Here is a 25296-nt window from a genome sequence, read left to right as displayed (position 1 = left end):
ACTGGTTTGCCGAGGTGACCGAGTGACTGAGCACTATATCAGATCTATTTGTTTTCATATTTATCACACCTCAGTGGTCCTAAATGACGTTAGTTTAGTAGCGAGCTTTAAAATGGTGTGCCAGGTAGGAGCTCAGTGAGTTCGTAATTTATAGCATGATTTATGTAGTAACCACTTCAAAGGACAGTAAGATACATAGCCTTGTGGGATGCAAGACCGTTACAGCCTTCTGTGGCACGAACAAAAACGAATCTTGAAATTCAGTGGCATATGAGCTAAATGAGGCACAAGAGTGTTAGTGCACCTAGTGCGCGAGAGACTACAAGTTGGGACTGATTAGTTGGGGACGTGTTGGTAAGGAGCAAAAAAAACCTGCATAAGATGAAGACATTCAAATATGCACTTTTAGTGCTGTCAAACTGGACCTTCAAAAATGGCGTGAGAAAATAAAACAAGCGGCTCAGGACTGAACTAATTCAAGGACTCTAGTTAAATTAGATTTGTGCCATGTGCCATTAGAATACCCAAGTTGATGACACACAGGGGAATTGAATACAAGTAACTTGGAAGACGGTGATACTAACAACACGTCATGTTGTAAATATCCTAGGTTGTGGGTGGGTGTATGAGGATTATTAGGTATTTGAACCAGTATACACTGAATATACCTTTATCGGAAGGCCTTATAAGTTGGCAAAATGTAATGCTGACAATAAAAAACAATATTACTGCATTCTTAGTAACATTAGCAAACAGGACAATCCAGGACATGCTAATTGTTGTTTTGAACAACTGAAATGCTGGTATTGATTGCAATATGGCACACCCCATATGGCTGTCAGTGAAGGCATATGACAAAACACTGAAGGGACGGTAATAATGCAAGTAATGAAAAGATGAGGCCCAAAACAGTGCCTTGGCGGACGTCCGAGATTGCAGGAAAAGGCAAGATACATAAGAATTGGCAAGGGAAATCTGCCGAAGGCTGGCTGTTTAAGCTTGGATCCAGTTTAGAGCTATTGAATGCAAGTTAAAGCACGAGAAAACCAGCCTCACATAAATAGGGGAATCGCATGCTTTTTCAAAGCAAAGAACAAAAGCATCATAGGGGGATGTTGCAGTCAAGGTGCATGTCGTGAAGAACAAGAAAAAGTTGGCTATTGCAGAAATGTCTTCTAAAAGCTTGCCGATTTGAATCAAACAACTTAATGGGCCAAAACAATCTAGCAGGGTCAAGAGTATGAAATGTGTTTGGTTATTTGCAGCACATGCCAATAACACAAATAGGGCCATAGGTGCTGGGTGATGAAGGATTAAAAACAGAGGGGCCAGGCTCTAATAAGGCAGGAAGCTATCTGTACAGCATGCACTATAGATATGCCTATACAACCTACTTCCTCTGCCGTTGTTGCTTTCTGTAAATTTCACAGAACTTGATCATAGCGTACTGTGTGGTGCACCGGTGGCAAGTTGGCATGTCGAAACTGTGCTAAGGGACGACAACAGAGCAAGAATTGCTACCCTGTGCAGTGATGTTGTTACCATCGTCTTTGTTCCTAGCGTAGCTTTACCAGCTCCACAGGGCTGATTATGCAGTCTGCAAGTAGTCATGTCTGCAGCAAGCAGTCACAGGCAAATGAAGGTGGTAGCAGACAGACATATGCAAGTGCATCGACGAGATCTTCTCAAAGCTTCGAGAATGTCTCGTTAAACAAACTGCTGCGGCTGACCCAGGAAGCGCCGCTGAACAACCGCTTAACACCAATAAAGCCGATTTCGTGAGCAGCTCTGCAACAATAGCATTGCGAACACATCCAGTTTCGTACCACTGATCTCCGGATCGAAAAGGACCATGAGCAAAATCAACAACAGACACTGTCATTGCCTATGAGGTGCTTCAAGATTACTGTATTTTTCTGATTGCAGTGGAAACCAACATCCCACTTAAACTAAATACTGCCAAGCATTTGTCAATATTGACTTAACACTGCTAAAGAAGAACAGAGAAAAAGCAATGGCAAAGGTTTTCTCAATATTTTTTTCTTCTTTTCCATCAAGACTCGTTATGCTCAACTTGCTCTGTGGACAGTTTTGATTGCATAAGCTGCTGCCACACTTTTTTTTTCTCCGCTACATCAATTGAAATGCTCATGAAAAACAGACTTATGAGTTGGCACACATTAGAGATTTGTACACTGTCAATCAGTCATGATTTAAAAGCGGCAATGATTCTTGTTTGTAATCGCGTAATACCATGTTGTTACAACCTAAACCGAAATGGCTAGCGGAAGTGTTCAGTCACCCATTCATCACGCCGATATGTTTATTGCAGGCAAATGTGCGCACAGCCGGCAGGAAATAAAAATAAATGACGCTCCCGAAGATACGTTTGCACTGCACCGATGTTTTCACACAGGTTACACAGTTTCTTCGGCGAGTCGTAAACCGAGCACCCATCATCACAAAACGTACTGAATGGAGCACCAAAGCGCAGAAGGATGGCGACATCGCTGTTGTCGCCGCAAAACAGTCCTACGGCCGTGCAGCCAAGCTCGCGTCGCGTCACGTCGCACACACGGCAATTCTCATGCACAGTGCCAACACGAATCGCCAACAAAATGGTAACGAATGCGTAGCCAGCAACAACGTCATGTGCACGCTTCGGTCGCGATCACTGCAACCATCGCAACGAATGCGACTAGCTGCACAACGCCACGTTCATTTCAGCATTCGGAAAGCACGGCGTGCGTAGTGAGCTCTCGAAGGCGCACATTTCACTGCCTTGACGTAAAAGCACTCGCTTCGATCGCAATCACTTTCACTACGCGGACACTAGTCACTGTGCTACGCAGCTCATGCACGCACAAAAGTTCACCGTGAGCAGCTGTTGTCCGCCGCTGTGCGTGATGATCCTCGCAGGAATTAGGAACGCTTGCAGCAACCACAAACAGCTCCATATAAACACTTCGTGACACCGCCAACACGTAGGTCTTGCGTCGGTTTGAAGAGGCGCTCTGTCAACTACATCAGCGTCGATTTCAACTCGGGAAGCTGTCGCTGCTCGCCGCTGCTGCACGCGGAGAAGTTCGCAGTCGCTCTGAACACTCGTAATATTAACATGTGGCCAATATAGTATGCCTCGCGGCATAGGTGCCACCACTACAGCCACGACCTATGCCTCGCTCCCCAGTTCAGTCGACGGACGGCCATCTTGCCCGGCAGGAGCGGATGCCTACGTCACGTAAAAAGCAGCCAATCGCTGCAATTCGGTCGCCGGGCGCTTCGCTCGTCCGCCCCAAAGTTGAAGTTCACCAACTTTCCTTTCGCCTGCCGAACGGGGCGAATGCCTATTGTCTGGTCGTTCGGTCCGCCAGTCCGCCTGCCTGGCGGATCCGCTCAAAAGCGATCGTACAACGGCCTTTAGCTCGCCCTGCGAGCGGTTTGAAAAAAGGTACGGGTACTGTTCTGGCAAGGTCGCTGACACCGCCGCTTCGGTATGCAGCACCCCAAACGGGCCTTCAATGGTGACGCGTGCAACAGGCAGACAGACACTGTCCTCCTGAGCCACCTGCCGGATCCACTCGCTTTCCCCCGTGAAATCTTGCGGTGAAACGAGCGAAGGATGCATTACATCCATTGTGGCGGGGGAGTCGCGCAGGGCGCGACACCGTCGCCCATTCACTGTCATTTCACGCATGTACGGCTCTGTAGTTGGATACAGCTCAAGAAGGAAGCGGCTTTTCCCTGCCACAGGACCCCCTTCCAGTCAATGGCGTCGGCGGATTCTCATGACCCCGGTAACGTGAAAATGCACGCAGTGGCAGATGAAAGGGGACAGCCCCTTCTTTTCATGGTCGGGGATATACCCCTCTCTTCATTGTGGCGCCGCTCCCTGCATTGTCACGCTAGCAGGGTCATGAGAATCGCCGGACGCCATTGGCTGGAAGGGGTTCCTTTGACGGGGAAAAGCCGCTTCATTCTTGAGTTGGATCCGACTATAGTAGGTGCATATTTTCCTCGTCGAGAGTATGGAGCGACAAAATCAGCCTAGTCTTTCGACAGCCACTCGCGATGTGCTCGGGCTCGTTACAGCGGAAACAGACTGCCGGTTTCCTCGCCTCGAAGGCTTTAGCACGATCCTTCTCTTTTTTTCTTTGTCTGCGTCATTTCTACCGACGGAGTCTTTTTCGCGGACCCCCTCATTTGCCCCTTTCTCTACTCTGGGCGGGGCCGCTCTATTCTCGTTCCGCAGAGGGCGCTCCCCGAACTCCCTGTAGGGCTTTGTTGCTGCCCCTAAGCTTTCCTTTCCTGTTTCGCGCCTGGCGTGGAACTCTTTCTTCTGCGAGCTCGGCGGCGCGCTCTAAGCTTTTCTTTTCGGGCCTGTCTTGCACCCAGAGCCGCGTTTCCTCATTTACACAGTGGTAAAATTGTTCTAGACATATTTATTCTACAACTTTGCCACGGTCCTCGTAAACCTCCGCGGCCTTGAGCCATTCGATCAGATTTGCCTTAAGATAGTAGGCAAAATCTGAGAATGACTCAGAAGGGCCGCTTCCCCGTGGTTCTGAACCGTCGACGGAAGGCGTCGGCTGACAGGCGGTACTTTTTCAGCAAGGTGGCCTTCACTTTATCGTAATCATCCGCCTCCGCCTTTGTCAGCCGAGCAAGCACGTCGGCAGCCTCACATGGCAGAACCGTCAAAAGGTGCTGAGGCCAAGTTGTACGAAGAAAGCTATGGTTTTCGCACGCGCGCTCAAAGTTCACAGTGAACAGTCCGATATCTTCACCCATTTTGAAAGGTGACAGAGGGTCTTTCATTTTGGGCGGCTTCGATGACTGACTGCTCACAAAAGAGGCCGTGCCCGCTTTTGCTGCTTCTGCCTGAGCTTCAGCTAGCTTCACCTCTAGTCGCTTCCTTTCTAGCTCCACCTCATCTTTCCTCTTTTGTTCCTCTAACTCCTCTTTTCTTTTTCGTTCCTCCAATTCCAATTCCTCTTTTCTTTTTTGTTCCTCTAACTCCTCTTTTCTTTTTATTTCCTCCCAGTGCTCCACTATCTCCTCGTCCTCAAAACCGAGGTCCTCTACCGCACTGACAACATGCAGTTTCTTCATTGTTTTCCCGCAATCAATCCCTAATTCTCCAGATAAGGAGATCAGGTCCATCTTACGCAGCTTTCGCCAGTCCATGACTGCCCTTAAGTGCTCGCTAACAATGTGATCGCTAGTCTCTCAAGGATGTTGGTGCAAAGCAAGGTTCAAATCCAAATAGGCTACTACAACCAACGCACACTACCAGGAAGAGCAGCACAAATGCTAAGCCTGGCAATACTCAAGGAGAGAAGGCAATGCACTCACCAAAACCGGAGCCAGGACAACACGCAGACGATCTTACCGCTGCCAACCAGCTGTTGCGACCCGGGTAACATGGTCTGACCGGTGATGGGACGAGGAGGATGGGAGACTAGGTTAGGAGGAAGGCAAAGAAAACTTTATACAATTATTTGCATTGTTTACAAAAGAGCGACTGAGAGTGACTCTCAGTGGAAGGGAACTTCTTCGCCAACCGGAGTCGACCGTAGTTAACGGGCGTCTCTCGGCCACACTCACAGCCGAGTTAAATAGGGTTCGGATTCCCCAGATCCCTGACTGGGAAATAAAGTTCGAAGAACGATGTACAATCGCATGGGCAGATGTGGATGCCGGTGGTACCATAACGGCAGGGGTGGTGCTGGACTGTCCCGCTCTCTCGCAGCTCGGTCGATGGGAAGGGGTAGATGCTGAGTAATCAAACACTGCTGGAAATGAATCTCCCGCACTCTACCAGCAGGTGAACGAACGTCCTCGTGCTTCCCCGCCGGGTGTCCAAAACATGAGACCTCTGTCGAGGACACAGCCGTCTTTCAATTAATAGCAACAGCTTGACCTTGCACCACTCCGTCGTTCGGCGACCTGAGGGTAGACTCGGCCACCTGACGCCGCCATCGTCGGCGCTGCTTCCGTCGCTATTTCCGCCGCTGCTAATCTTCACCAGCCCTCGCCGTATCTTCGGCTTTCGCCGGTCCTCGACCCTCGCCGCTGCCGCCGTGGTCACCCCGGTCGAGGGAGTCTGCTGCCTTAATCCACTTAGCCTAGGGGGGGGGGGGGGGGGGGGGTGCATCACAAGCACTACACTGGTCTGCCGCCGTCGCGAGGTTGTCGGCCTTGTCAACTGTTCTCGGTTCCTGCTTGCTCGGGCCCACGTGGCCAGTACAATAATAACAACGCCTCATTCCTATGACATCCTGGTAGCAGATAATTTCACATTATTTGAATGTTCGACCATTTGCTTCTGCATACAGTTCAAGGGCCGCAATGACTTCCTTTCCCGGGAGCAGATTACTGATACAGTAAGAGACGAAATTGACGTCAGGATGGTGTAGCAGCCAAAAAACGAGGCAAAGAAACTAAAGCAGCCTCTACATATGTTCCTGTGAGATGACACTAAAACAGAAGCTTTTCGTATTAGTACAGTTACTACCTTACATTCCAGCCCGCAACACAGGACATCAAGCTGCGAAAACAGCTTCCATTGGTTATGTGCACTTGGTATTGACATGACAAATAAATAACACATACTAATAATAAATATACTTTGATGAGTGAACTAAACATTTAGTAGTTCTCCCCTTGAATGAAATCATCTGAGATTTATGATATTGCCGAGGGACACTGTGCTACCTTTTCATGCGGCCAAAAAAAAAAGATGTGCACACCATAGCCCTGCCAAATTTCTAACGCTAGCATGCCTTGCAAAAGTCATTTCATTTTGCACAGTATTTCAAACATTCAGAAGTGTGGCGGATCGGGTTAGCTGGTGCACGTTTGACATTTTTCGAAAGTGCTTTGTCCGTGTTGTTTTTGCGCTTTCTAGAAATATTTCACACATGTCCCGAAGTTTAGTAAGCGAGACTATTAGAGCTCAATCACAAATCAAGTGCCTTCTGTTCAGCAAAGTGAATAGAAGATACCGGTTTGATCATGAAATTAGCATTAATCGTATATTCTAAGAAACTTTTTGACGTTTAAAAAATCATAAGCATACGAACAAAAATTTAAAAATTTTGATAGGCGTCGTATCCTTCGACGTATGATGCTGAAATACCGCATTCTAGGTGTGATAAAAGCTGCCAATATTATAGATTACTCATTACCCATGAAACCAATGCGCGATAAAGAAATCGTCAAAAGAAACAGGATTTCACTCCTACACTATTCACCGTGAAGACCAATATATATGAAGCCATAGCAGAAAGAAGGATGCCTAGAGGTCAGGTTCCATTTTGCCTTGGCAGACAAAGCACTTACCTTTCATGAACGCTTATTAGTTGAACAAAATTGTTATGGCACTGAAATTCCAAACTTTATCGAAAGGATGTTTACCATTATCTCATAATCATTTACCTCTGCAAAAACTCCATACTGACAGGGCAGCCGGGTGGATAACATATGTTAAATACAAAGAAAGCTCCAAGGAGTCCTAATGCCTCCTCCATGCTGCCTGACGAGATTCACTTCTCTCCGCCGACAACAATGATAACTCGGTGGATGTCGCCCAGGCCTGCATGGACATAAAATTACTTCACACGCACACACTGACCATTAAACGGGCGCGCAATGATTATGAGTTATAATTTCACACAGTTTGCACAAGTACGCAGACTGAAGCAAGACACAAATCTACTAGCGCAATGCTACACAGTTGCAAGTTTTCTTCTTGTTTTGCAATCTCAAGGCTAAAGCGAATTATTTCTTTCATACGGAAATAAAGATTCCGCTTGAGGTATAGCATATAGAATACGGCAAGCTTGGTGTCACATACATGACATCAAGGATTATCCCAAGCATCACAGGTAATTGGCCCAGTACTGCAACTGGCTGGTGTCAGCCTGGTTCCTTTATAGGACCGGCCTTTGCCAATACATTTCCAGTATTGGGCCACCTAGCTGTGCTGCTGGGGATTTTGGGTCCACCCTTAAACTGACAGGGCAGCGAAGCCTCTAAGCGTGGTCTAGCCTGCGTTTTTGGTACCTAACATTTCTTCCTAGGGACAGTGCTGGTTCTACAAAATGAGGTCAATCTACTCATGACCATTTTTTGAGTCAAAGTTCTATAAATTAAAATATTACCCACTTATAACTGCAAGATGCAGTGTTGAGGTAGTCCCTCAAGCATGCTCTAAACTGCATGTTGACAATTAACAAGTGCTACATGAAACACAGAAAGGGTGAGACAATATCTAATAAACCCTGCATGAGACATAGAAGTAGTGGGGAAGTGCGCATAAAGTTGAAGACGCATGCACAAGGTCCAAGGAAATTCAAGATGGCTCGTTGCCTTCTTTGTTCGGAGGGGCACAGGCCTCGCCAAACGTGTTAATTCGGTAGTGATGAGGAAGGAGACGTTCGGTGATGGAGATGATGAAGACGAGGAAATATATTTACAGAATCTACAAATGTGATAACTCAAGTTACAGAAACGAAGTCACAAAGACAAATTCAATAACTGTAGCTTCAACGAAGCGATCTCACACAGAGATAATACTCGAATACCTTACTTATCGACCGAAGGGTTTCAATTTAAGCCTAGGTATTCTTCAAGTACGTGCCAAGCACGGAGCCTCTAGCTAGGCTAGACAATACTGGTGTCCACTGCTTTTTCTTCGATTTTTATAGGTTTTCCCAAACAAAGAAGTTAGGGCGGTCATGTTTAGAAGCACGCCCTGAACTTCTATAACCAATGAGATTTTAAAACAAGGTAACCACCGCCCCTGAAGGTTGGGTACAACCTCGAGCACAGCGCTCGGCTATAGAAAAAAAGGAAACACATAACGAAAACATTCCGAACAACTTCTCCCCGCGGTAGTTCTTGCCCTTATCGCGTGGTGCTGTTTTCCTTTACCGTTTTGCCGCCACACCTGCGTGTCGGTTCTCGAAGGATGTCGAGTTTTTCTAGCTGCCCGACAAGGAGAGTTTATTTTCCTGGCTCATCGTGGAAGTGCCGGATGTAGCGGAGGCAGGAAACGAACCCCGCGAAGCTTCGGTGCTCTCAAGAATTCCAGCAAACGAAAGGGCCCTTCGCGAAACTCGAGGCAGGTTCGCATATTTCCAAGGAAGTGGCGTGGGGATCCGCTGCCGTGGGAACGCCGCAAAGGACAGAGCGGCGCCACATGCCCACCACTACCCTTTGTGTGCGCCACGAGTGCCATCTTGACGCGCGGGCGGATGAGTACACTTCACAATGCTAGGAGCCATCGGCCGTCATAGCGATGCTTACACTCACTTCCGCGCTTTTGTGGATGCTTACGGGGGACGTCGGGTCGCGCAGTGACCTCAAGTTACTGCAGTTAAAATCAACTAACGAGCCCATAATAAAGCGCGGCCTTACAGCCCCCCTCTCGCGTGATGCCGCCCTATCATCACATCTCTCGTAATCTACTGTATATATGCGTAACCGATTCTGTTAGTGACTGGAGCGGCTAAGTATGAGGCAGTGTATATGTTCTAATTCAGAGTTTTACTCTCATAAACTCAATTGGATAATATGGTGTCGGGAGAGGGGTTCACAGGCTAAGCTCTTTTTGTTACAATGATGAATGCGGCGCAGTGACGAACACAGAGAAACGAGCAATATAAAACGCAAGTCTGTGCTGTTACACTGTTGGTATTTTTGAAACATGCAAGGTTAAAAATCTTTCCAGAATAAACTAATCGTCTTACAATCTTTTTTTTTTTCAGAGAAATGTGTCGTGCCTATGCACCACGGCACGAAAGTGCAGCGCAGCGGAACCTGGAAACAGGTACAGTGTTTTACGATCCATGCTTATTGCACTTCCAAGTTCTTCCTCTGCGCGCGTCGGTATTCTTTTTATTTTCTTTATTTCGTTTGAGTGGAAGGGCATGTACGCGCCTGTTTTGAGTCAGCTGGATGGCCTTTCCTAACATTTCGATAATTGCTGGTCCCTTCACCCCTGCCTCCCAACACCATCTTTCAAGTCGTTTGCAGCGCTGTGAAGTCTGCTTGAAGGCTGCAGCGCCGATGCGCAAGTGTCATTTCACGGCATAATATAGTCCTGAACACCACGGGGGTGAGGCCAACAAGTTCATACAAAAGAATCGACCCCTCTCTCGTGTTTAACAATTGGTCGACCCTTCCAGTCGTCCCTCGCATTTATAGGTATAAGCGGTAGGAGAGAAAGGGGTGTTATATGCAATCCGGGTGAGTTCGCAGAAGTTTTGGGGGCAGCAAGTGGCCTAAAAAATGTGTTCCCTCTGCTCATTTACTACCCTGGCTACTTTGCGCAGCGACAAAGCCGGGACGACAAAAACCCGTCTCCTTCCTTTCTCTTCCTAGCCTTGCCAGTAGCGACACAGAAAGTTGTCCGTGATCATATATAAATATTTTTTTCTTTCCTCTGAAGGCGGCTCAGGAGCTTTCCCCTTTTTGCAATCACACAGTCTTACTGGCTGACCATGATTTTAATCTTTGGAAGCTGGTGCAAAGTTTGCCCATCTACGCAGTTTGATTCCAGAATACTTCGGAAAAGTTTCCCTTTCTAGGGTAATATGAGCGGTAAAATTTGTTGAAAACATTACTTTCATGGAGTTTCAAAAAATTTTAAGAACGAAAATTCTCAACTTTTTCAGATTGTTCGTGTTTTGGTGCAGAGAAAAGAGTCTGCAATAGAGAGTTTGGGGTTTACTTTGGGAAATTTTCGTTACGGCTTGGTATAGTGCTAGTGTGAGAGGCAACGTCCAGTGCGCTCGGTGGAGATGGCCCTTTTTTCACGACTCCGTCGAGTGGGCCGGGCAGTACTCCAGATACTAGCCGGCAGGAAAGGCTGCAACCCCGCCTCGCCCCTCAAGCTCTATCATGCACGTGCGACCAACCTGCTGCATGCTTTGGCTCTGGTCTCCCCCATGCCTTTCGGATTAATAGGCTGGAGACTCAATACCACTCTATCATCCGAAGATGCCCGGGAGTTCCGAAGTCAGCCCCGGTCTCTGCCATCTTGACCGAGGCGGGAACACTTGCCTTTTCCCTTCTCCTACTCCGAACAGGCCTACTCTTCATCGACAGGCAGCAGCATGTCCCTGACAATTTTTCCCTCCTCGCTAGGCTGAGGCACCTTCCCTCCTCAAGGGTGGAAGATGAAAAAAAACAGGAAGAAAGAAAGACTACCTCTCATCCCGGTTCATTTGGATCTGCAGGGCCGATTCAAACGCCATAATCTCATTTCTGCAATGACACATACAACCGCATCACTCCAAGAGGAGAGCCTATCTTACAGTGTTTTCACGGATGCCTTGGTTCTCCTATGTACTGCGCAGGCGACCGCAGGTTAGCAGCATTCCAAAACGTCAAGCGACAGAACACCACCGTGCGTGGCAACGGCCACTCTCCTAGACTCAATCGCTGAAAAACCGTGGCCACAGGGTCTACCGCAAATGGTTTATATGCCCCATCAGCGTGCCTGGCAGCTAGAAAGCCGACACGCTTGCCAGAGCACTTCATGGTCCTGAATCCCTCGCCTCCCTCCCCCATCTCCACAGCGGTGATGTCCTTCGATTACTCTAGGACTGCCTTCAAGAAAAGGCATCATCAGCCAGCATCCAGACATTAGATTGCATCTCATGCCTGCTTGAAGCGGCTACCTGAGAAGCTGACCCGAAGAGAACACTCTCTCTTCCTCCGCTTACACATCGGCTGTTCTTAGACAGCGTACGGAAGTTGCCTCCATGTCAGAGCCTAGTCGCAAGCCTTCTCGGTGTGCGGCCAGGACAAGACCATGGACCACCTCCTCTGCCAGTGTCCAGCGCACCACGCCAACCGGAGGCCCCGCTTCCAAGACCTGGGCCTACTTGCCGACACAGGAGTACACCTCCTGTTCCCCAGTAGCAAACACCTCCCAGCCCTTCGGCTCCTCGAGCTCCAGTTGGACACGACTGAGCTGTCTTCGATTTTGTTAGCTGCGCAATGTCTGCAAATCACCATTTCCTGAACTTGACCGAACTGCCACCAATCCCAATCCTTGCTACCACGGTGCCCTCCTGAACTAAGAAAAACAAGCGCTAGTGTCCGTACCCTTCCCCTCAATAGTCACAGCAACAACAAATAAGACAGCCTTTGCAGTGGTAGATTTAAATCAGGAAGGCGCAAACCTGCCTTCGAGACCATTGCGGCGCACGTACTCTCGAAATGCCCTGGGAATTCAATGGTGCGAGTTCCGATTCATCGGGAGGCTATGCGTCTTGAAACAGTGACTTCCACTTCGATTTGTGGCTGACGACGATGCCCATACTCGTCGTTTGGAATTATTTTCGCTGTAGTACAAGACATACGGGGTTTGACGTCCCAAAGCGAACCGTGTGCTATGAGGGACCCTGTCACGGGTTCGGTGACTACGCGATGTCATCACCGAGTCCTGACAATGAAGTGGGTGGCCGTTTGATGCCCGCCGTAGCCGGTAAGCAAACGTAGTCAATGAGACCGAGGCGTGTTAAGAGGTAACAACAAGAAAACAACGTTTATAGTTTCGATTGAAGAATACGACAGCTTTCACAGACGCCTAGTGTACATCCTACAAAACAATGGCAGGAAACAGATAGCATTAAATACACTGAAATAAGTTATACAATATGTCTTCACAGGTCAGAACACAAGTGAGAGCCCAATTAGCTACAGTCGATAAAAGTTCAGAGGGGAACAAACATGCAGTCAACCGGGGAGCGCGGCAGCAGTCCATCCACAAACGCGCAGTCAATGCGGCCCCCGAAGGCGACGTCCTTCCAGAGCAGCTTGCGGTTTCGAGGATGCGGTGCGGCGGCTCGGAGTCCCGGGAGTTCGCGGCGGCAGCGTCTCCACCGACGAGCGGACTGAAGTTCGTGCCCATACGGCCCATTTTAAAGTACTCGGGCGCTAGCGGGCGAGGCAATCGCGGCGCCACAGAGTCGGTGTCGAAAAAGCAAGCACCAAAAAGCCCAACAAGAGCACGTAGGCACCTACACTTTGACACTGCATGGCCGACATCTTGGAGGGAAAAAATTAACGGACAACTAAAAAGAAGCCAAAGGCTTTGACTCTGAATTCGGTGACCTTGGAACAGCAAAAAAGTAAACCACAACCAAAAAGGGAGTCGCCTACGCCCCCAACTTCTTTCCTGCTAATGGTCAGCTCAAGACTTCGGCAGTATCGGGGCCGACGGTGAGCCAGGAAAAAGTAATACATGCACAAAACAAGCACCACGTACGCCTCCACTTCCGCAATGGGAGTAGGTTGTTTAACTGAAACAGCGTGCATATATTCGTGCTCTTCCCGAGACAAATACAGGTTACACGGTCACACTATGTTAAAGAAACGAGGACACATCAGCTTTATACAAACAAAAGTAATTTACAGGCTGCCGCCACTTCTGTGACACGGCCCCCCACTTTCAGAATATTATCGGATAATATTCAAAACCCACAGAAGTCAGCGAGCAGGCCTGTGCGCAAATATACAGCGCGTAACATAACCGTTTTTTAAAACTAGCACATAATTCAAGTCAGCGTATACATGCACTATGATACTTGAATGCTTAACAGTGAAAATTAATAGCGCGCGACAAATCTACAGCCTGCTAAGAAAATCAGCACCGACGTTGTCCTTGCCCTTAATGTGCTCGACGCTGAACTGATATTCTTGGAGCAGCAAGCTCCAGCGCAAGACTCTGCTGTTTAGCTATTTCGCTCGTTGGATGTAGCTCAGTGGTTGATGGTCCGTCTGAACTATGAAGGGCACCCCGTACAGGTAGGTGGAAAGCTTCCATAATCCCCAAACTAACGCTAAGCACTCTCTTTTGATTGTGCTGTAGGCTGCTTCCCCGGGGAGCAAATTTCTCCTCGCGTATGCCACCGGGTGAAGCGTGCCGTTATGCCGCTGCATTAGTACCGCGCCAAGGCTGGCATCTGAGGCATCCGTGCGCAGCACAAACTGTTCGGAGAAGTCCGGGAGCCGTAGTATCAGAGGGCTCGAGACCCGACACTTGAGTTCTTCTAAGGCTTCCTGATGGGCCGGCGTCCACTTCAGGATGTTCCTCTCGCCCTTTCTCGTCAGATGGGTGAGGGGCTCGCTTATTCTTGCGTAGTCGGGGATGAAGTCGCGGTAATACCCCGACAAGCCAAGGAAGGCGCGTACCTGACGCTTTGTTCGAGGGGTTGGCGCCGCTTGTATCTTGTCGAGCGTTTTCCCGAGTGGTGCCAGCTCACCTCTGCCAATGCGATGCCCGAGGAACTCGATGCTTTCCATCCCGAACTCGCATTTTCTTGGTCGTACTGTCAGGTCGGCCGTCTCGATTATCGCAGACAGCTGCCTCAGCGAAGAGAGATGCTCCTCCCACGTAGCACTGGCAACGAGGACATCATAATAGTGCTGCACTCCGGGAATTCCCTCCACCACTCGTTGCATCAATCTTGAAAATACTGCCGGGGCAGTCTTTATGCCGAACGGCATAAAACGGAATTGAAAGAGCCCCGATGTCGTTGAAAACGCCGTCTTGGGCTTGGACTCCTTAGTCAATGGAATTTGCCAATATCCTTTGGCAAAGTCTACCTTTGAGAAGTATTTCTTCTCTCCAGCTGCAGCGAAGACCGCGTCCGCTCTGGGCATTGGCTACGAATCGGCAACAAGGACGTCGTTCAGGCGTCGGAAATCAATGCAGAGCCGGTTCGTGCCGTCTGGTTTATTCACCAAGAGGACAGGTGAATTGTACGGTGACTGGGACTTCTCGATTATTCCCAGTCGCTCCATCTGCTGCACCTCTCTTTCTACGGCTCCTCTCGTCGCAAACGGAAGTGGGTATTGTTTTACGCGGACCGGAGTGCGGGTAGTGAGCTCTAACCGGCACTTGGCCCAGTCCGTCTTGCCCGGGACGTCGGAGAAGATGCGAGAGTGTTCTGAAATCACCTCTCGGAGCTGCCTCCATTGATCTGCATTCAAATCATCAGAAAGCTTCACATCTCGCTCGCCCTCTGACTGTTCAAGCGCCGGAACAGGAATGGCTCCCTTGCTGTCCGATTCGGTGACGCCGCAGATCGCGTGGCAGATGCGTTCTACCGGCCGGCTTTCCCGCTCTTTCTTAAATTCGATTATGCCTTCCGAATCCCTGCACGTCAGTTTCTTGCCAATTTGGGAAAATCACTGCTTGAGCGACTGGTCCTCTGCTTGCTCCTCTGCATAACTCTTCTTTAGCGGCTCCACTGCGACGTCGGGGGTTTTAAGCGCTTGGAATTTCTTGTTTTGCTCCCTTGCTTTTGCTCTAGTTACAACCGCTGTAACAACTTACTCTTCAGCAAGCTCGTTGCTGACCGGTTGTTCAGTCACTCCTTTCGGGTCATATGGAGCTCTTGCGCCTTCTACGTTTCCAAGAATTAAACCATAGAGCGGCTCCTCCATGTCGAGCGCCGTGATAATCCCAGAAAAATACGGGGTGTCGATGTCAACTCGCGCCTCAGGCAGCATCTTAGCTCTTCCATCCACTAAGTAAACTGGCCTCTTCTCTCCTGTGAGCTGGTCGTCGTCGATGAGTTCTCGTCTCACGATAGCCGTATTGCATCCGGTATCCCGCAATACCGTTATGCTCTTTCCTCCCAACGTTCCAGTCACCACCGGCAGTCCTTCAACGAGCAACTTCGGTCGCGTCGTCATGACCGCGTTTACAACGGGAATTTTATCTACATTTTTTTAGCTCCAGGTAGCCATCGCGAATGCTCTCCTCATTAACGTTCTTGGCGGGTGAGTAGACGCACGATGCCTGTGGCATGTCCTTTACCGCTGAGCGGCACGCATCCGCCTTTTGTCCCCTCACTTGAAACAAGTGACGCTATGGTTGTTATTGGTGTGGGTACGGCACTGTGAAGCCTGATGCCCAATGCGGTTGCAAAGGTAACAGCGAGGCGGTGCTTCTTATTGATTCTTTTGTCCTGAGTTTCGGGCCTCCCGGCATCATCTCGGCTCTCTTTCTACAATTTGGAGAGATTCCGGCTTCTTTGCGCTTCTAAAAACTGGTCAGCTAGATCCAGCATCTCTCCTAGCGATTTCGCCTTCCTCTCCTTCAGGTAAAGTGCCATGTTAGAATGACACCCCTGTAGGAACCCCTCCTTAATCAGGAGTTCTCTGAGTTCCTGAAACTCAGTCTTGATACCTGAAAGCTCGATCCAGCGGTCAAAATAGTGGCTGAGACGCGCTGAGAACTGAGCCACGGATTCGCCATCCGCCGGTTTTCCAGTGTTGAATTTCTCTCGGAATCCTTCCGCGGTGAACCGAAATCGCTTCAAAAGGGCGCTTTTCACCTTGGTATAATCAGCTGCATCACCCGGCGCAAACGCCCGTAAACACTGAGTGCTTCCCCACTTAGACATGTAGCCAGCGCTGTAGACCACTGGGTCTCTGGCCACTTCTGGCTCTTCGCAATGCTTTCAAAACGCCTTATATGGGCATCTAAATCATCCTTCCGGTCGTCAAATAGGATCAGGAGTTTACTTGTGTTCAACTTCAAATCACCTTTGTCCTGCCTCCCTTCCTTTTCTCTAGCCTTTTTCTCTAGTCGCTGACGCTCTATTTTCAAACGCATAATCTCTAGCTGACGTTAGGCAGCTGCCATCGCGGCCGCGCGCTCCTGCTCCGCTCTCTCTCGGGCAAACGACCGCTCCTCGCGCTGCTTATCTTCCACCCATTTTCTGAGCTCAGTGCTCGTCAGCCCCAACTGGCTACCCATCGCTATCAACCTTTCCAAATCCATCCTTCTATCTCCAAGAACACTTTCAATAACACAGCTAGAAGCTGAGCAAAAAGAAAATCCCGTTCATACACGACACCTCTCTAAGACGTCGGCACAGTTCAACACCTCAACAAGTCTCCTCAGTTCACCACATTTTCTATGCATCAAACGTCCTGTAGCGGACGCCAGTTAATTGTCACGGGTTCGGTGACTACGCGACGTCATCACCGAGTCCTGACAATGAAGGGGGTGGCCGTTTGATGCCCGCCGTAGCCGGGAAGCAAACGTAGTGAATGAGACCGAGGCGTGTTAAGAGGTAACAACAACAAAACAACATGTATTACCAACAACATATATTACATGTATTACCAACTCGCCCAACTTTCTGCATTAACAAAACAACGTTTATAGTTTCGATTGAAGAATACGACAGCTTTCACAGACGCATAATGTACAGCCTTTGTCAAAAGTTTAGAGCCCAGGGGGTTTGCTTCTAAGCACTATTCTGGCGCTCCTACAGCACTTGTGGAAGTCCTACGCATCGGAGGGAGCAGGACCAAAAATCTTCTTACCTTCAGGAGATTTGGGACATTGAGGTCGCATTACGAGCAAAGCAATGCAGCCCAGAAGCAAACCCCCTGGGCTCTAAACTTTTGACAAAGGCTGTACATCCTACAAAACAATGGCGGGAAACAAAAAGCATTAAATACACCGAATTAAGTTATACATTGAATATGTCTACACAGGCCAGAACACAAGTGAGAGCCGAATTAGCTACAGTCGATAAAAGTTCAGAAAGGAAACAAACATACAGTCAATCGGGGAGCGCGGCTGCAGCCCATCCACAAGCATGCAGTCAGTGCGGCCCCCGAAGGCGACGTCCTTCCAGAGCAGCTTGTGGTTTCGAGGATGCGGTGCGGCGGCTCGGAGACCCGGGAGTTCGCGGCGGCAGCGTCTCCGCCGACGAGCGGACTGAAGTTCGTGCCCATACGGCCCCTGCCTTGCGGCACCACAGAGTCGGTGTCGAAAAAGCAAACACCAAAACGCGCAACAAGAGCACGTAGGCACCTACACTTTAACACTGCATGGCCGCCATCTTGGAGGGAGAAAAATTAACGGACAACTAAAAAGAAGCCCTAGGCTTCGACTCTGGATGCGGTGACCTTGGAACAGCAAAAAAGTAAAACACAATCAAAAAGGGTGTCACGTACGCCCGCAACCTCTTCCCTGCTAATGGTCAGCTCAAGGCTTCGGCGGTATGGCTGCCGACCTTGAGCCGGGAAAAGTAAGAGATACACAAAACAAGCAGCACGTATGCCTCCGCTTGCGCAATGCGAGTGGGTTGTCTAACTAACTGAAACAGCGTGCATATTCGTGCTCTTCCCGAGACATATACAGGTTACACGGTCACACTATGTTAAAGAAACGCGGACACATCAGTTTTATACCAAACAAAAGTAATTTACAGGTTGCCGCCGCTTCTGTGACAGACCCCATACTTGAGTGCTCGTGGTTAATTTCGTCCATCTGGCGCTCTTCAAAAGGACAATGAGGACAAATAGAAGTTTCCCTGTATCAGTAGGGTCTTCATCATCAGCAGCAGTCTGACTACCCCTACTACAGGGCTAAGGCCTCTCGCATATGATTAACTTGGTCCTGTGCCAGCCGTGGCCACCTTATCTGCGTAATCGATAGGGCACCACGTTCTAATCACAAAGAGCCACTCTCGCCTAAAATGGTGGCCTGATAAGCTAGAAAAGAACAAAAAAACGAAATGCAGTTCTTTTTATCACCACCAGATTTTGCAAGTAAAATGCGTGCGTCACGACCAATTTTTGGGTGCGGGTCCCAGAGGTTACGCCACACCGCCATTCATTACAAAGTGGTGACAATCCGTCCTTTTCGGTAAAGACATCCCTACTTTGAATCGACTGGCTGGAATATATTGTCAATGGACAACGACGAAGACAGTGCGGGGCTCGTGCACATCCGATTACATCATCATCATCGTGCACAGAGCGCCAAGAGGACGAAGTGTGTGCGCCGTTGGCCGGCAGTGGTTCGACTTAGCTGCTGTCAGCTATCTCTCTGTGACTACGCCGACTCCTTGTGTGCGTACATCTACGTAACATCTCCCAGTTTCGGCCCACGGGCCGACTAGCCGACTCGTCGAGATAGCTACCAATGCGGCTCCCCGTCTGCGCCTGCCAGGCCAACTGTCGTTGTAGCCCACCCTCGCGACCCGGGCACATTCTGCGGTACAGATGGCGTGGATGTCGAGGACTAGCTCTCGCTGTACGAGCGTGTGAGCACACAACAGGTGGGACCCGACGATGAAGTTGGCCAACGTCATTTTCTACTTGACGGGCACCGCAAGGGTCTCGGTCGAGACCCACGAGGAAGAACTCACCAAATGGGACCTGTGCAAGCAGAAGCTTACCGAATTGTTCGGTAAGCCATTCGGACGTAAGCTGGCCGCGAAGAAGGAGCTTGCATGCCGCGCACAATCGTCCACAGAGTCCTATGTGACTTACATTCAGGACATTTTAGCCCTCTGCATGAAAGTTGATTCCGCCATGCCAGAGAGTGACAAAGTCGGTCACGTTCTAAAGGGAATTGCAGACGACGCCTTACTTGCAGGTGTACAAGGACTGTGGAACGGTTGACGCAATCCTAAAAGAATGCCGCCGGTTTGAACAAGCGAAGAGCCGCCGTATTTTTCCCCAGTTCACGCGGTTGCCGAACACGGCGGCAACGTCGTCCTGCGTAGATTAGCGCTCGTCCTGTCTCCTTCTCTGTCTTTGTCCTAGTTTTATGCGCTAGTCTTTTAATTAACTATGACACACCAACTAGCCCAGCTTTCCGCCTTGATTGCGTAGACTCACCCCAAATGTGCCCCCTGCCAACATCCGACAGCTTTACACAACTTGTGCGCCGAGAACTAGAGGCAGTATCTCCCACAGTTTCCCATTTATCGGTACCGGATAGTGCCCCTGCAGTATCTCTTATACAGGCTGTTGTCCGACAAGAATTCGCCAACCTCGGTATCCGACTTGTATGCTCCATTAGTTGCCCAGATGCTCGTCGTGTGTCTCCGGTGCTCGGTGCCCGACATCCGTACACTCGCCGCAGCCGCAACCCAGTTGAGTGGAGGACACCTGACGACAGGCCCATCTGTTTTAACTGCTCCCGAGTTGGTCCCATCTCTCGACACTGCCGAAGCCGTCCGTAATCGACCTACCGCCGCTATCCTGATTCTGTCTATTCCCGCCGCTCGTCGTCGCCCACTGAACCACAGTTCGCAAACTCCGACGCTCAGGCCCCTCCCACCAACCGCTCGTCGTCACCTTACCGTCGTCGATCTCCGTCGCCCCAATCTCGCCGCCCGTCATCTCCTGGCCCGTATGCTCGATCCCGTTCGGAAATCTGATGGCTGCAGCGTCTGGAGGTGATGCTGCTCCGACGACCGAACTAGAAAATCCTTCTTTGACTCTCCATGCCCGACGGAACATACGAGGTCTGTTAGAAAAGTATCCGACCTTTGGCCGAAGAAAAAAAAACTGGCATAACTCGAGCCTTAAAAACCTAATAACCTTCAAAGTAGTCTCTTCGGGACTCCACATACTTCTCCCAGCGGTGCTACCATTGTTGGAAGTATTCCGAAAAGGCCCTTTTCGGAATGGAGTTTCACTCAGCTGTCGCTGCAGCCATAATGTCCTTTCTTGTCTGAAATCGCGCTCCTTTCGATGGCCTCTTGATTTTGGGAAACAGCCAGAAGCCGCAGGGGGCCATATCAGGAGATCAAGGAGTCTGTTGAACTACACAAGTCTGGTTTTTTACCAAAAAGTCCGAATCAAGTGCGAGGAATGTGCAGGAGCATTGTCGTGATGAATGCGCCAATTTCCTGTTGACCTCAACTCCGGTCTCTTGCGCCACACAGCACCATGTAGGCGACGGAGGACATCCTTGTAGTACTCTTTGGTCATTGTTTGACCCTGTAGGGTGCGTACTCGTGGTGTGCCAGACAGAAGGAGTCACAGAAAGCAGTAAACATCACTTTGACATTGCTGCGCTCTTGGCGGGTCTTCTTTGGTCTTGGCGACGTGGAATGCTTCCACTACGACGACTGGGATTTGGACCCAAGACTCGTCACCAGTGAATTTGGTGTTGATGAAGTTGGGGTCACTGTTTGTGGAATTCAGCATGTTCTGTGAGACTTCAACACGAAGCTGCTTAAGCTGCTTTTGGTCCACCGTGAGCAGCTTCGGCACGAATTTCGCCGCAACTCTCTCCCTGGCCAAATCTTCGGGGATAATGGAATGTGCTGAAAAATTACTGATGTCCAACTCTTGCGCAATTTCTCAGATAGTCACACGACGGTCCCGCATCCCCACAGCGTTCACTTCGGCAATGACTTGGTCATTTCGGCATGTTGATGGCCGACCGGAGCGTGGCTCGCTCTCCACCGATTTGCGGCCGTCTTTAAACCAATTGTACCACTTTTTAGTTTGTGTGCTGCTCATAGCATATTCACCGACAGCCGTACTGAGTATTCCGAACGGTTTCCACTTGGCTGTCACCCAGTTTCTGGCAAAATTTGATGCAGTAACGCTGCCACTGTCGCTCCGCCATTTTCCTTGGAATAAAAAACCGACGAGAGCACTGCGCACTGCCTCACTCAAACGCTGCGTCCCAGCGACTGACGCTATCGGCGGGCGGTAAAAAATTCGTGCCTGCGCACGAAGGTTAAAGGTCGGCTGATGCAAGCGCGCTTGTTTCATATCCATCAGGTGTTCGAAAAAAAAAATCAAGTCGGATACTTTTCTAACAGACCTTGCACTTAGCGTCGACATGGACGGGATCCCTGTTACCGCTCTCATCGACACAGGAGCGCACGTCTCCGTTACGAATTCCCGTCTACTGCGTCGCCTAAGGAAAGTGACTCCTGCCCACTCCGCTGTTGTTCGCGTCGCCGATGGCCGTACTTCCGCTGTCGCAGGAATGTGCACAGCCCGTGTGTCAATCGCCGAATGAATTTTTCCGGCTGAGAAATGAGCTTTTCGCGGGTACATATGTCTTTCTCTAAAAGATTAAGCGGCCGAACAGTAACAGTTATAAAGTTAACTATTCAATATTAGTTAAACAGCCTGCTAGTTACCACGTCCTAGCTGTATTCTGGTGTACTACACCACTAACAGTGTTATGCCTAATCGCTCTTGTACTTCGAAAAGCTTAGATTTAAAAATTGTGTGAAGTCTTACTTTACACGCTCTGTATATATATGGGTGTGTAGAGAGAATGGTAATCGAGGTCTCGTGACCATTTTTGTTTTCAATTAAATTTTTATATGTGATGGTAAAATGTCATGACAAAAGTGAATCGCACTTAGTTTTGCAAGAACCGCTGGTGTTTTTTCTTTTTTAATCGTATATCACTTTTGATGGAAAACGTCGATTTTTTGCGATTTCGCAAATTCGCTAGTTTCCCCGCACAATCCAAAATAACATCGTGTGTAACCTGATTATTTTTTCAGGAAATGTATGTACATATTTCTGTTGGAAGCAATGCAAAAATGTTTTTTGGTTCCTATAAATTTTTAGCAAAATATCGCAAACATTTCTCAAAAAGTAAAGCATTCCAATATGGCCAGTTTTTGAACTATAATGGGAAAAGAAGAAATGAGACCCTGTGGCTGAAATTTTTTCTACGTATTAAACCATATTTTAAACTATTTCCGGGCAAAAGCTGTGCTTCTAGAGTGGGCAGATGATTTTTAATTAGGCGTTGAAATCATCTAGAATTCGAAAACATAAAAAAGGCGAGCTTTCACGGAGAATAAAAAAAAAACGCCCACTCCGATTTTGCTTAAAATTTCCCTAGAACACCTTCAGTACCTTGTAATTTTAGATCAAGAAAAAATATTGCAATATGGGGTCTTAAACTATAAAATTAAAGGCCCAACACAGATGATATTTCGTTCAGTTACCATTAAGAGCAACGGCCATGAATTCGACTTGGAACTCAGCGCATGTGGTTGTATTTATTGTAGTCAGCACAATGGCAAAGTCTCATAACATATCTGGTAAATATTTTTTGCTTGTAAGTCCAGTTTTGATCACGTTAAACTTTAATATACGCCCTGTATTTGTCGTAATCTCTCCAGGTCTCGCTAATGCCGGCAAATACAAATATTCCGTTCTTCCTAACTTTAGTCTTCAAATATTTTATTCTTTAGCTATTGTGAGTATTGTTAAGTCATAATATTTCTTTATTTATTGTCTTTTAATAAATTTTATACGACCAGTGATTGTCCGTAGAAATTATTTTCGCGTTTTAAGACGAGTAATTTGTTTCAAATATAAATATCATTACTTACATGTGAAAAGGATCTTTTAACTGGCCGGTTAATTTAGGTTGAGGCACGAGCCGGAGCAGGTTCAGTTACCCTATGGACTTTCTTTACACACGGGTAGCGCGCTTCAGGGCAATAACGTTATCGTCTCTTTCGTATATAGCGTTTTAGGTTTGTGGTGGTCTTGCACGTCTAATTCTGTTGACAAAACTTATTCTGCGCTACATCGTTTCAATTTCAATGTCTTAGCCGAAGAGCGAACCTCTCCAAATAAAAAGCTGTTGTAGGCGGATGACACCGTTTCCGTAAACTTTGTTACCAAATTAAGGGGAACTGTTCATGTCGCTATGCCCACAAAGGGTGGCCCTGCACAAGACGATAAATCAGTACAAAACTGATTCCACTCCAAAACAGTAGTGTAGGCCATCTAAACATTGCCTGAATTCGATCCACCATCTTTACTTTCGATACATGTGGTTGCCGTGTACTTTCTGAGCTCTCTTCCATCCTGTCTAAGAAAGTCAATAAGCTGACTATGCCGAAAGTCCTGGATGCTAACATCATTCAGCTTTCCTCTGAGCGCGCCTGCAAAGCCCCTAGCTCTTTCTAAGCTTTAATTCCCAGTCGTTATCAAGGTGTGTACCATGTGCTAAATAGTCCCGCATCGCCGTTTCACGCACTTCTGCTGCGTCCTGTGGCCAGAAACATGAGGTTTGTTATATGATATTCGTTGTGTATGAGTTCATGAAGCCAATATTTGCTCTGACAGCAACTGGGAGTCCTTTGATTGGCAAAAGTTGTCTTTATCATATAGATAGACGCGCTGGGTTCATGCATGTTGCACCTTGGTTTCGACAGAGCCAGCCGTGCAGGCGCCCGCTCGTCAGACAGAGCATTTCAAGAACGGTAATTTTTTTTGTGTCAATAGTATGTTCTGACAGGATTTGGAAACCCAACTGTTCACTACTAAAAAAAATAAAAAATGCAATGCTTTATATTTTGTACTGATAGCTCTGTCTTCCTTCATTCGTAAATCCTGTTGGAATAGATGTTGTGTGCTTGTGTGGAGTAATTCGGGGCCTTCCTTAAAAGTTATTTTAATATCAATACAGAAGTCTCAGCTATTTAACCATCTAATTCGACTTCGAAGATGCCGTTTGGTTTTCGCGCTCACTAAAAAATTGATATTCTTTTTTTTCTGTGCCGAAGGTTACCTCACTTCGAAGTGAGGTAACCTTCATATAGCGCATATTCGGCAGGCTAGTGCCGCCTGCGCCTTCCTTACCGGAGGCGCAGGCGGCACTAGCCTGCCGACATATATGCACAGAATCTGCTTGTTTCCGGGAGACAGGGCTTGCCTGGCTCAATTTGGAGCATCAGAAGCATAACTATGCCATTCTATGAACGATATGCCATTCTGCACGCTTTTAGTTAAAGTTTAATTATACGAATTATCGTTCATCTAAACGCTATAAAAGTTTCGGGTGAGTGTTTTATAAACCTTATTTCTTGCCAAATTGCCTTGAAATTGTTTTGAAATAGAGCAAAATTCTGAATCCCATCAACCACATGTATAGGAGCCACGTAGAGAAGCAAACGTATAATTGTTTCGACTCATAAAAACCGCTTGACAGCGAAAACATGCATCCAATGTATTTTCTGAGACTCTGCCATTGTGCTATATAAAACGCAACAACATGCTCCGAGCTGAAAATCGAATGCATGGGTGTTGCTCTTTTTAACGCACAATATCCAGTAATGGTCAATTTAATTACTTTTTTTTTTATGGCTGCGGCTGATGCTGCTCATGCGAGAAGGAAGGCATCACCGCATAGACACCACGGCGCTGAGGAGTTGCCTTCCGTGCGGGAGGGCTGCTTTGTCCTCCCGGTGGAAGAGAGGCCGTTGCGCTAGGGCGTGCCCGCGCCCAGTGACAGCGCTTCAAGTCTTTGCTCGCGTCCGAACCACGTTGGCCGAAGGGCTTTAGCAGGCTGCGAGGTCGTCAAAAACTGGCCTTTGCCCGCGAGGGGCGCAGCGGGGTTTACGGAGCTTCTCCCAAACGTACGCCCCTTAAGAAAGCCGAGCGCCAGGCCGGGGGTCGCTTGTACCCATTACCCATTTTTACCGGTGGGTGTCCGGCGGTGGGTTTCGA

The 25296-nt window shown here is 48.4% G+C and overlaps 1 protein-coding gene across 2 annotated transcripts in view; it reads left to right on the top strand.

Annotated features, from left to right (window-relative positions):
- The window catches only part of LOC149352617 (sushi, von Willebrand factor type A, EGF and pentraxin domain-containing protein 1-like), a 236746-nt gene that overhangs the window by 110040 nt on the left and 101410 nt on the right, over positions 1-25296 (top strand). For both annotated transcript variants that reach the window (XM_089581799.1, XM_089581798.1), the window contains one exon: positions 9774-9835. In XM_089581799.1, the coding sequence (XP_089437925.1) occupies positions 9774-9835 (62 nt within the window). The remainder of the gene's footprint in view (positions 1-9773; positions 9836-25296) is intronic.

Source organism: Amblyomma mixtum, chromosome 3, assembly GCF_055824585.1.
Source record: "Amblyomma mixtum isolate Tamu chromosome 3, ASM5582458v1, whole genome shotgun sequence".
NCBI lineage: Eukaryota > Metazoa > Arthropoda > Arachnida > Ixodida > Ixodidae > Amblyomma > Amblyomma mixtum.
The sequence above is the reverse complement of the archived record's forward strand: the minus strand, read 5'-3'. Positions and strand labels throughout refer to the sequence as shown.